Source organism: Ranitomeya imitator, chromosome 2, assembly GCF_032444005.1.
Source record: "Ranitomeya imitator isolate aRanImi1 chromosome 2, aRanImi1.pri, whole genome shotgun sequence".
NCBI lineage: Eukaryota > Metazoa > Chordata > Amphibia > Anura > Dendrobatidae > Ranitomeya > Ranitomeya imitator.
The window spans coordinates 494,403,008-494,415,859 of NC_091283.1; the positions used below are offsets into that span (position 1 = coordinate 494,403,008).

The 12,852-nt window shown below is 46.6% G+C and overlaps 1 protein-coding gene across 2 annotated transcripts in view; it reads right to left on the reverse strand.

Annotated features, from left to right (window-relative positions):
• Nucleotides 1-2,682: 2,682 nt before the first annotated feature.
• The window catches only part of ZNF281 (zinc finger protein 281), a 37,804-nt gene continuing 27,634 nt past the window's right edge, over nt 2,683-12,852 (reverse strand). Inside the window, exon 6 of one of the 2 annotated variants that reach the window (XM_069751516.1) lies at nt 2,683-5,068. In XM_069751516.1, coding sequence (XP_069607617.1) covers nt 3,452-5,068 — 1,617 coding nt within the window. In that variant the 3' untranslated portion in view covers nt 2,683-3,451. The remainder of the gene's footprint in view (nt 5,069-12,852) is intronic. The other variant, XM_069751517.1, reaches the window with a different exon arrangement.

Below are 12,852 nucleotides of genomic sequence, written 5' to 3' on the forward strand. Positions count from 1 at the left end.
AACTCAAACAATAGATTAGGAAAATCATGCCCAGCCCTCTAATAAAGAATAAGGCCTCCATACATGGCTAGAGGGCTCATTTGGTCATCTTTAAAACGACATCCCTGCCAACCTGTTTCGGGACACCAATCTCTTCCAGCCGACATCTTCTTAAACGCCACTCCAGCGGTTTCTTTTATTTCCAGTGCTTTAGTGGTGCTACCAATCGAAGTTCCCTGTTGCTAGTCTTGTACTTATCAGCCGCCATTTTCAGCCATTTCCGATGCCGCTCCGGTCAGTCTCCAGAAGTTTGTGACATACTAGATAACTCCATTGATTGCTGGGCGAGTCGGAGACTCGTAAGTCTACGAGAACCAAAACGAGGTTTTCATACTTGCATTGAAAGCTTGTGACGATTACCTCTGGCTTCCGGTCTAACAGAAGTTATGATCACAAGACGACGGGAGGTGACCGTGGCGGCACACATTACACAGGGGAACAATTTGAAAAACATTTTCTATTGAGTTAGGTTTTTGAGCTGATTTATACTAAAATTGGCATGCTGATTCCAAAAATGTAGTCAGTTTTTTTCTAGCACGTCAAGTTTTTCCTCCACAACTTACCTGCCAGAGAAGCACAATTGCACTGATATCTGTAATAAGACTTGTTATCTGATTACAATTCGACTCATATAGAGCTACGTGGCAACTTGTAAGAGTAGTCCCAACTTTGTCATGCCTATTTCTTATATATTTCATTTTTTGTTCATATTTGTACTATTTAAAAAAAAACAATACTTTTTAGGTACAGTAGTTTACATAGTTTTGAGAAGACAAAAATCCTATAGTTCAAAAACTTGACGTGATGGAGAAAAACTGATGCATCCAAAAATTAATTAAGAACAGTTGTCTGACCTAACACTTAAAAAATTGTGTTCCCCAGTGTTATAGATGAAGACAGCAGCTGGCAATTAGAAGACTATTCTCGGGGACTTTAGAGTAGAAGCACCACTCCAACGCTGAAATTAGAAAAAGAAAAAAAAAAGCTGGAGTGGTGCTTAAAGGGAACCTGTCACCCCCAAAATGGAAGTTGAGCTAAGCCCACCGGCATCAGCCCCTAATATATTCTGAAAGATGAGAAGAGGTTATATTATACTCACCCAGGGGCGGTCCGGTCCGATGGGTGTCGCGGTCCGGTCCGGGGCCTCCCATCTTCTTACGATGACGTCCTCTTCTTGTCTTCACGCTGCGTCTCCGGCGTAGTTTGTCTTCCCTGTTGAGGGCAGAGCAAAGTACTGCAGTGTGCAGGCACCGGGCCTCTCTGACCTTTCCCGGTGCCTGCGCACTGCAGTACTTTGCTCTGCCCTCAACAGGGCAGACAAAGTACGCCTGCACTGGAGTGTGAAGACAAGAAGAGGACGTCATTGTCAGAAGATGGGAGGCTTGTCATCTATCAGGTTACATCGGGGGCTTATCTACAGCATTCCAGAATGTTGTAGATAAGCCCCTGATGGCGGTGGTCTTAGCTCAACTTCCATTTTGGGGGTGACAGGTTCCCTTTAAACGGTAAAGTACACATTTTAGCTGATAGAAGTTATTGCGGATCCAAGTTAGTGATATCCAATGGGGGTGAGCCTTTCTACTGGGCAAAGGTGAGGGCAAATCTTGTGGGTTCAGGTTGCTTCAATTTACAAAATTTGGCAAGCAACTATAAAGGATTCAAAGGAAAGTGTATTTGGTTCTAGATGCAGCCATAATTATGTGACCATAATTTTGTATGCAAAGTTCAGATGCCATGGTTTATGTTCAGACCACCACATTTTGGGCTTGTAAGGGGCAAGCATTATCTGTATTTGCTGATTTATGAAGAAATAAGGACGTCACCATTTAGTATGGAAACATGTCACCGGGTAGTAAAACAACAATTGCTCCCCATTACTGAATGCACATCACTCACTCCAATAAAATAAAAAAGTTGTAAATTAACACTTCCATATACCCACACCAACCCATTAAAAAAAAAAAAAAATTGGTCCTAAACATATTTGACAATAATCTACCCATCATGATGCTCCATAGTAGATATCCGAGGCAGATAACCACAATGCCATATTTACCAGGCTTGAGATGCTTTGGCAGTTTTCTTTTAATCATAAAATCTTGCCCAGCAGCTCCTGTCATTTTACTGCTAATATATACTCTATATATTCCAAAACAAAAGAGGAACGCGCTACTGTTGCTCCCTGTGGCTGCATCTCAACAAAGCAGCAAAGTGAATGGCTGCACATGTACAAGTTCATCTTCATCTTTCAACAAGTGGATCATTCACCGCTAACCAACACTCAAGGTTACAAGGCTGAAATTTACTATAAAAAATAGGGGTGTCCCCTAATTAAAAAAAAAAATAATAATCCGGGCACATTTCAATAAACTTCCATTTTTGTCTGTGGCACCAAAAATGATGTCAGAGAAATGAACGTTCTCCTACGGCTTGTACCTTTTTGCTACAACGTCCGCTACATTTACTGGGCCTTTGTGTGCTGGAAATACAACCGGACTCCACTGGCTCTGAGCTCACAGAATTGCAAGGGTCTTTTAACATTGATGTATGTTTGCATTTCTTGGATGTGCCGTTTGCTCATCTAAAACAAAGGCAAGATAGCTGTATTCAAAATTTATAACATTTTTCACGCTTCTATACAATAATTTGAACACAATGGTTTCTTTTTTATTATTTTCAATGATATTGCAAAATACATGTTCCTGAATGCTGCATGAACAGTAAAAATGAGGTATATCAAAAGGAAAAAAAAATAAAATGAACACTGTACATACATAATTTGTCAAAAAAAAAAAACATGATAGTAAAAAAAAAAAAAATGTTTAAGTCCATTAATTTAAAGCTATTGCCGAGAATATTAAATATAATAGACTGGAATACCGACGTGACCTACTCTGAAGGTTATGACATCGTTACGATGAACAGGAGAAGTGAGCTGCACTGTTTAAAGGGAGGGGTAGGAAAAAAAAATGTAATTTAACTCAATATGTGCCTTCAGCTCAAAATCCCATTCCTGAGTCCGATAATTTACAAGCCATTTTAGATTATTTTTTCCCATAGTCAGCAAACGGCAGTTTTTTTTTTGTTATTCCCCTCTGGAGAAGTTTGCAATTTGAAGAAGAAGAAAAAAAAAAAAATACTCTGCAGTTGCCCCAAAATCGTATTTGGTTACCCTGTTCCCCGGCTCTTCCCTCCCCCCACTATCTATTTTTTTTTAGTAAAAGTTTAGGTACAAGCTCAACTATCACAACACTTTTCATAATAAAGAAAAAAAACATTTTTGCATTGGCAGGGCATAGATTACATAAATCTTATTACGATTGTGTAGAAACATTCTAAGATGGCAGTGTCTTCAAAAATAAAAAATACACCATGATTTAAAAGACATCCAATATCTGGCAAACTCACAGCCTCACCTGAAGCTCTGACTAGTTGACGCCTTAACTCTAGTGCTACCTGTATCATTTACATCAGATAGCAAATTTGTGTACCCTGAGAATTCTGGAGTTGAAGTCCGCAACCTGTGATCCAGTCCCCCATCAGTGCTAGTGTTATATATTGGCACCCTGCTGCCAGGTTTGAATTGAGAACCGAATGCTTGTGCAAAGTTCTCGATCTGGCACGCGTCATGTGGTCGGATGTCTTTGTGTTGTTCTAACGAACTGGCCAAATCCTGAGGTTGAAGGTGATAACCTGAAGAGGACTCAAGGCCCTTTTGCTGATCCTTTTGCCCATTCAATTCCTGAGATGATATCTGGTAACTGGAGGATGTGTCTAAAGTTTTCTGGGACTCGATCTGATCAGCCAGCTCCTGGGAGGGAGTCAACTGTTGAGTCTCCAGTGATAAGGAGAAACCAGCTTGGGGGCCCACCACCATGCCAAAGTGTGACTTTGGCAGAGTGGACGGTAATACTGATGTTACCGACTGATTGAACCCACACTCGAGAGGAGATGTAGTGTAAATCTGTTTGTCGGGAAATAGAGAATGATTGGCGAGAGATGAAGATAGGCTCACAAACTGTAAACTCGGCCCCAGGGGGAATGAAGTCGTATGGCTTGTTCTTTCCAACGCTTGCTGAAGGTACTTTGAATACTCCTGAAACATACTGGCCTTATCATTTGGTGTAGACTGCGAGTCTGAGCAGACATTCTCCTGCACCAAATCATTGTGGTCTCCTGGTGTCTGGAGCTCAACGTGATGATCTGCAATGTTAAAGGAGACGTCGGGATGCCCAACCGATTTGTGTGTGTAGTGATCCAAGATACTCTGGAGAACCTCGTCGGGAATGACAGATTTGTCATGACAATTCTTGATTTCGACATTCAGTGCCTGGGAATCGATAAGAGTTAGTGGGTTGTCCCCATCGATAACACTGGAAACTGCAGAGTGGATGACAGACTGTTGAGCCACCATATGCCCTACATTCACACCATAGGCATTGTTGCTGCCAGAGGCCTGCAGGTACCTCCGCTTTTTCAGGAACTGCATTGCATCATCATAATTGCTACTGGTAGGACCCTTGCTACCTGAACTTTGAAGGAGGTTCATGGCATCTACATTGGTATTTCCTACCAAGTCAAGAGGGTTGTTCTGTTTATCTGAAAGTTTATGTATTCCCATGTTAGCGGACTGGGCCTCCAATGAGAGATCGTGCTTCTCTGCTTGTTTCCGGTTGACCTTCTTGAACAACAATTTTGGCCCCTTGGTATCCAGGTCTTCAATGCCGGTGCTGGACGAACCACTACTGGAAGACACTATTGGAACGTCCACTGCGTAAGTCTGAACGTCAAGACCTGCTCCCATGTGTGCCTCATTCAATTTGTTGCCATGCTTGTGGTCCTTGTGAGAGGAACCGTTTCTTGACTTGCTTTTTTTGCGCCCAGAAAAACTGGAATTTCCCTGAGATAAATCAAAGTTGCCAGACAGATTATCCATATTAGGATTCGATGACCCGGGCTCCAATCCTTTATTCACATTCTCGCCACATGTCCTTTTGTGCTTCAGCAACCTATCTGTTCTCGAGAAGAACTGTCAAAACAAAGTTTAGTGCTGAATTAACACACAGATAAAATCTCCCAGAAAACTAAAATGACCCCAAAAAGCATCGATAAGCGATTGGTATGATTGTCATAATCATGGCACGAGGACAGAAAGGCTATAATGACGCATACAGTTTAATAAGGAAATACTTTTATTTCCCTAACAAAAAATTCTGGAGCACCTTTTCTTAGATCTCTGTGTTGTGCTTTTCCTCCCTAAAACAAATTCATTGACAATTGGGTATTACAATGGCACAATCAACACTGGCAGTGTCAGTCTGTTGAACCATACAGTACTTATTCATACAATTCAAGGAGGAATAACAAGGGAAACAGTACAGGGCAGAGCTCCAAGAAAGCATTCTCCAAGACTGAAATATATATAAGTATTTATAACACAAGAAAGCTGCTTGGTCTTATTTAAGGGGCTGTTCATATTTCAGGGTTATGTTTCAGACACAGGAATAAATGTTCATGCTCCGACCACAAGAGGAGGAACAATGGAGGCAACTGCCCTTGTACAAGTTCTATGTAAGCAAGAGAAACAATGTAACGTATTTTGCGGATTATGAGATGCACCGGATTATAAGACACCCCTAATTTTTAGGGGGGAAAAAAAACCAAAAAACAACAACAGGGATTTTTGTGTACTCACCGTAAAATCCTTTTCTCCAAGCCAATCATTGGGGGACACAGAACCATGGGTGTTATGCTGCTGCCACTAGGAGGCTGTAAATACAAAAAGATTAGCTCCTCCTCTGCAGTATACACCCACACACTGGCTCCAGCCGAACCAGTTCAGTGACAAAGCAGTAGGTGATCATAAGCATCAAATCAGCCATCAGTCCAACAGTGTGGGTGCTGTGTCCCCCAATGAGTGGCTCGGAGAAGAGGATTTTACGATGAGTACACAAAAATCCCTGTTTTTCTTTCGCCTCATTGGGGGACACAGGACCATGGGACGTCCTAAAGCAGTCCCTGGGTGGCGAACAGACAATGGATCAAACCCCACATACCAACTGTCTATAGATGCACTAATGCCACCTGCAAAATTCGCCTGCCCAGGCCCGCATCTGCGGAAGCCTGAGTGTGAAACGTTGTAGTGCTTAGCGAATGTGTGTAGACTGGACCAAGTCGCAGCCTTGCAAACTTGTTCTGCCAACACCTGGTGCCGAATGGACTGAGAAGCACCCACCGACCGAGTGGAGTGCGCCATTATCCCCGCTGGGATAGGCGTTCCCCTGAGATGGTAAGACTCTTGAATAGCCGGCATATCCACCTGGGTATTGTGGATTTTGAAGCGGCAAGTCCCTTCCTGTGACCTTCAGGAAGAATGAATAAAGTGTCCGACTTACGGAAGGATGCCGTCCGTGAGACGTACCTTCAGAGAGCCCTCACCAAATACAGAGCGTGAAGAGCCCTCTCCACCCGTGTACTGGTGCCGGGCAAAATGAGGGAAGGACAACGTCCTCATTAAGGTGAAAGGAGGAGACCACCTTGGGCAGGAAGGATGGGGATGGTGTGAGGACCACCTTGTCCTGGTGGAAAGTTAGGAAAGGAGCTCCGAAACCCGCCTGATTGACATCACCGCAACAAGAAACGTGATCTTCCATGAATTGTGGGTTAAAGAGACAAAAAAAAAAAAAAAAAAAAAAAAACAGTACACAGGCAGAGATGCTTACCTGTCCAAGGCCTCCAACAATTGCACAAACCAAGGTGCAGTGGACCCAAGTAAAAATGGCACCCTGGGCCCTAGATGGCTCTGTATACTGTGGCCTCTGTTCACACAGGATGCATTATGGCTAGCCCGCTATATGGCATCATTAATAGGCTTTGAGCCATATATTTTGCATTCCTGTGTGAACATGCCACATACACACTATTTGTTTGCACAGGTGCCCCAAGTGGCCAATTCCTGATCGTAGGGTGGCTGCCTTATCGGTATTATTGCACCTGTGTATCTGCCATCTTTACTTGGGTCCGCTGCACCTTGGTTAGTGCAATTGTTGGAGGCCTTGGACAGGTAAGCATCTCTGCCTGTGTACTGGTGTTTTTTTTGTCTAGAATAGTGGAGGTTTTTCCTCTTATGGTGTTTTTTGGGGTTAACGAGACATCCTGCAGCAGTTCGAAGGGAGTCTCCTGTAGGACACCCAGGACCAAATTAACCCCTTCAAGTCGCGGCCCTTTTTCATTTTTGCGTGTTCGTTTTTCGCTTCCCTCCTTCCCAGAGCCATAACTTTTTTATTTTTCCGTCAATATGGTCATGTGAGGGCTTATTTTTTGCGGGACAAGTTGTACTTTTGAACGACACCATTGGTTTTACCATGTCTTTTACTAGAAAATGGGGAAAAAATTCCAAGTGCGGTAAAATTGCAAAAAAAGTGCAATCCGACACTTGTTTTTTGTTTGGCTTTTTTGCTAGGTTCACTAAATGGTAAAACTAACCAGCCATTATGATTCTCTAGGTCATTACGTGTTCATAGACAGCCAACATGACTAGGTTATTTTTTCTCTAAGTGGTGAAAAAAAATTACAAACTTTGCTAAAAAAAAAAAAAAAAAAAGTGCCATTTTCCGATACCCGTAGCGTCTCCATTTTTCGCAATCTGGGGTCGGGTGAGGGCTTATTTTTTGCGTGCCGAGCTGATGTTTTTAATGATACCATTTTTGCGCAGATACGTTCTTTTGATCGCCCGTTATTGCATTTTAATGCAATGTCGCGGCGACCAAAAAAACGTAATTCTTTCGTTTCGGATTTTTTTCTCGCTACGCCGTTTAGCGATCAGGTTAATGCTTTTTTTTAATTGATAGATCGGGCTATTCTGAGCGCGGCGATACCAAATACGTGTAGGTTTGTTTTTTTTTTATTGTTTTATTTAGGATGGGGCAAAAGGGGGGTGATTTAAACTTTTATATTTTTTATATTTTTTTCATATTTTTAAAAATAGGGAGGCTAGAAGCTGGCATAGCCTGATCGGCTCTGCTACATAGCAGCGATCATCAGATCGCTGCTATGTAGCAGAAATGCAGGTGTGCTGTGAGCGCCGACCACAGGGGGGCGCTCACAGCAGACCTGCATCAGTAACCATAGAGGTCTCAAGGACCTCTATGGTTACCTTCCTGATGCATCGCCGACCCCCGATCATGTGACGGAGGTCGGCGATGACGTCATATCCGGCCGCCCGGCCGGATGCGGTAGTTAAATGCCGCTGTCTGTGTTTGACAGCGGCATTTAACAGGTTAATAGCGGCGAGTGAATAGCGATTTCACCCGCCGCTATTGCGCGCACATGTCAGCTGTACAAAACAGCTGACATGTCGCGACTTTGATGTGGGCTCACCGCCGGAGCCCACATCAAAGGGGGATTCACGGCATGCGCAGTACTAGTACTAGTAGTAGGGGTTAGGGTCCCAGACTTCCAATGGCGTTCTACAGGGAGGAACCACATGGGAGACTCCCTGAATGAAAGTCCTCATCTACAGCTTGGAAGCGATCCTGCGTTGAAACAAAAACAGATCGGGCAGAGATCTGGCCTCTGAGGGAGCTAAGCGCTAGGACTGAGTATATAGGTCGGTCTGAAGGAACTCCAAAAGAGTGGGGATGGAGAATACGCGAGGAGGACGACCGCAGTCTTTGCACCATGCAAAAAAGGCTTTCCAGGTGCGTTGATAAAAGCGTACCGATACAGGCTTCCGAGCGCTAATCATGGTGGAAACCACCTTTTGGGAGAAACCAGTTTGGGTTAGGACCCAGGATTCAAAGGCAAGGCCGTTAAACACATGGCCCCCGAGTTCTGGTGGCAAATCGGGCCATGGGAGAGCAGATCTGGTCAATCCAGTTACCTCCAGGGAACGTCGACGACGAGCTGCACCAACTCTGCGAAACACTCGGCGTGGTCAGTCCGGAGCGACTAGGATCACTGGGATCCCCTCCGCCTTGATCTTCCTGATGACCCTCGAAGTAACGGAAGTGGGGGAAACACGTACGGTAGACAAAAATGACCCCATGGAAGAATCAGCGCATCCACCCAAATGGCTTCTAGACCCTGGGACTGAGCTTTGAAATCTGGCACCTTGGCGTTGAATCTTCATGCCATCAGATTCACATCTGGAGTCCCCCAGCGATGACAGAACTGTTGGAATACCTCCGGATGAAGTGACCACACTCCCGAGGCGAGGCCCTGATGACTGAGGAAGTCTGCCGCCCAGTTTTCCATGCCCAGGATGTGAACTACTGAGATGACAGTGGTTTTTCTCGGCCCAGCGAAGGATGCGTTCCGCCTCGTGCATTGCCACCCTGCTGTGGATACCCCCTTGATGATTGATATATGCCACTGCCATGGGGCTGTCTGATTGAATTCAGATGGGATGACCAGCCAGGAAATGATGGAACCGCCGAAGGGACAACCACATCGCTTGAATTTCCAGAACTTTTATCGGAAGGCGATACTCCTGAGGTGACCAGCGCCCCTGATCCGTGTGGTAACGGAAGACAGCTCCCCAGCCGAGAAGGCTGGCGTCGATAGTGACCACCAGCAACCGAACTGGGAGAAAGGAATTCCCCTGGGTGAGAGAAGACTGCAACATCCACCACCTGAGTGCCTGCTTGACCCGCAGGGACAAGGGGCACAGCCAGTCGAAGGAGAACGAGTTCCTGTCCCAGGCTGCCAGAAGTGCATGCTGCAGAGGATGGAAGTGTAACTGGGCGAAGGGAGCAGCTTCCATAGCTGCCACCATCTTGCCCAGAACTCCCATGCCGAATCGGATGGACTGAGGACCTGGGTGACAGAGTGCCCGGGTTCTCTGTTGAAGGGCTAAGACCTCGTCCCGGAGAATCAATAACCCTCGGGAGGTGTCCAGGGTCATTCCTAAAAATGAAATCTGCTGAGCTGGAACGGGGTAAGACTTGTTCAAGTTCAGCCCAGGCGAGAAAGTGTATCCAAGGTGATGCACACGCACTCTGCGCAGGCTTGGAATGAAGGCCCCTTGATGAGGTCATTAAGTATGGCAAAACGACCAAGCTCCAAGAACTGGTCAAAGGGCAAGGCTGTGAACTGGAAATGTTCCTCGCGGACAGCAAAGCGCAGGAACTTCTGAGGGATTAAAAAAAAAAAAAAAAAATTGGGATATGAAGGTACGCATCCCGGATGTCGATGGCTCGGTAAAACGACTGTGCCCACACCTTTGCTTTGGGGGGGCAAGAAGGGATAAACCGTGTTGGAGGACGAGAAGAAAATTCTATTTTATACCCGGAAGACAACAGGTCCCTGACCCATTTGTCGTGAACGACAGAGACCAAGGCTTGACGAAACAGGAGTAGGCGACCGCATACTCTGCTGGTGTTGACTGGATAACGCAGAGTCATTTAGAGGAGAATCTATGGGACCTGGATCCCTTGGATCTGGACTGCTTGGGTTGGCTTTTCCATGACTGGTTGGTCTTATACGAAACCTGGGGACCTCTGTCCCCATGAGTTGAGGGCCCCGATCCGGAAAAGGTGGTTGTAGTGGACAAACCAGGATTACTGCGATAGAACCGGAATCGTGTCTGTTACGAGCGGCGATAGGGTCGCCTAATCTTCTGCTGAGGGAGGAATTTACTCTTCCCTCCTGTGGCGACAGATGAGCTGATCCAGGTTCTCACCAAATAAAATGACGGCTCTGGTAAGGCAGAGAGGTTAGGGACTTTTTGGACGCAGGGTCCGCTCTTTATCCCCTGAGCCATAGTGCCCTCCTAATAGTGACATTGTTTGAGCCCGCAAGAGCAGCGCAGTTTGCCGCGTTCAGGGAAGCGTGTACCAAATAGTCCCTGGCTAAGGAAATCTGATTGGCCAGGTCCACTGCCTCCAGGGGAAGATCATTCCCCTGCATGGTCTTGCTCAGAGTATCTGCCCAAGAGACCATAGCTTTGACTATCCCCACAGCGGCAAAAGAGGGAGAGAGTGCTGAACCTGAGGCTTCAAAAACCCCAATGGACAAGGTTCTCTGACGGTCTGTGGGGTCTTTAATCGATCATCCGTCTGGGAAAGATAGGAGGGTTTTGGAGGCCAGTCGAGATACCAATGGATCAATTGGAGAGGACTCCGCCCATTCCTTCAGCAGATCCATTGAAAAAGGATATCTTGCCTCAAGAGGTTTCTGACCTGTGAAGCGTTTGTCCGGCCGCTCTATATGCCGCCGAACTATGTCCTGAAACTTGGGATGGTTGGCAAACACCTTATGAGGGTATTTGGTTCTCTTGAAGGACACCGCGTGATCTGGGGCCGAGGGAGTCCTCGTCAACCTTCAAAGTCTGGTTGACGGCCTCAATGAGATTATCAACCGTCACCTAATAGTCCGGCGATTCTAGGTCGAGGGGCCCATCAGACTTGTACTCAGAGGTTTGGTCGCTGCGAACCCATGGAGAGTGGGAGGAAGAAACGGAACTCACGGATGCCAAGGTGCAAGAAGGCCCGGGAGACGTGCTATGGGTCCGTTTTCTAGATGCCTGTGTATCTTTTGACCGTGAGTAGCCCCTGCAGGCCGATGGTTCCTATGTGGTGGAAGAACCCTCTAAGACAGGCAGACGAATGCCCTGACCCAAGGAGGGGTTTTGGAGGGACACAATCGCTTTAGCTAGTGAAGCCATGGACTGTTACAGTGACGAAGCCCACTCAACGGGACAAGCTACACTGGGTTCGGTAGTGGCAGAGGGCTCCTGAGCGTATTTGGGATCGCAGGCCTTGCAGAGTGGAGTACTCTGTCCCTGTGGCAACGAAGTCTGGCAGGTGGTAGATGAGGTGAAAGACACAGTGTGCGTTTTGTTAGCCCTCTTGGATGTCTTGGGGAGTGACATGTTGTGTCCCAGTATGTCTCTAAGTCTGCCAATATGCCAGTGAAATACTGCAGAGAAAGACCAATGGCTTAGTGTAGCACAGCCTAGATCTTACCCAGGTCCTGACTGCCCTCCAGGTGCCCTGCATTCCTCTGAGCAGGCCACTCAAGAAGAAATCAGGCTAAAGATGTGCATCGGGAACTGCAGGAGTGAAAATGCAGCCCAGGAAAAAGTCACCGTATGCTGTACCGTGTGGAGAGGTGGTCGGTAAGGAAAAATGGCGGCTGGGATTAACATAAGTCAGTCTCGCCTTGAGTGAGAAGCACAAAGTGTGTGGGCGGAGTCGCTAGCGGACGCAAGCTGGTGGGCGAAGCTTTCAGGTTGCGACCTAGGACAGGCCGAAGCCGGGGACTACATTTTTGGCCTGGCCGGAAAGTGCCCTGGGAAGGGGAATCGTCCTGAGGGGATAGCAGTACACGCTACCGCAGCCCTCCTGCTGACTGACCTGTGGTGCCCAGGAAATAAGGGCAGAGCCCATCCCTGCCTGGAATGCTCTTCATAGAGGTTAGCTGCTACCACACGAATGGTGCAGGAACCTTCCATCCACCATCCCCTTTTTAGGGAGGTGGAGAGGGACCGTCTGCCTCCTTCCATTGCCGCTATTTGTCAGTGGTGATGCAGTGGGGGCCACACGGACGCCATAGATGCCTCTGTACATCCTAGGGGTTAACTCCCACCAGGATGGAACAGGGCTGTTGGTCGGCTGTACTAGCATGGTTCCAGAAGAGGGTACATGAAGGCGACACTTCATGTTCCCATCTGTTGCCGGTGTGGTGACAGCGGTGCCCTGAAGGGACCTGTCGCCCCTAAAAGATACATCAAGCACACCTTTTAACGTTGCAGGAGGGAGTACGTGGAGGCGACACTATACCTTCCGGCCTGTTGTTGATTTGGGGAGATCG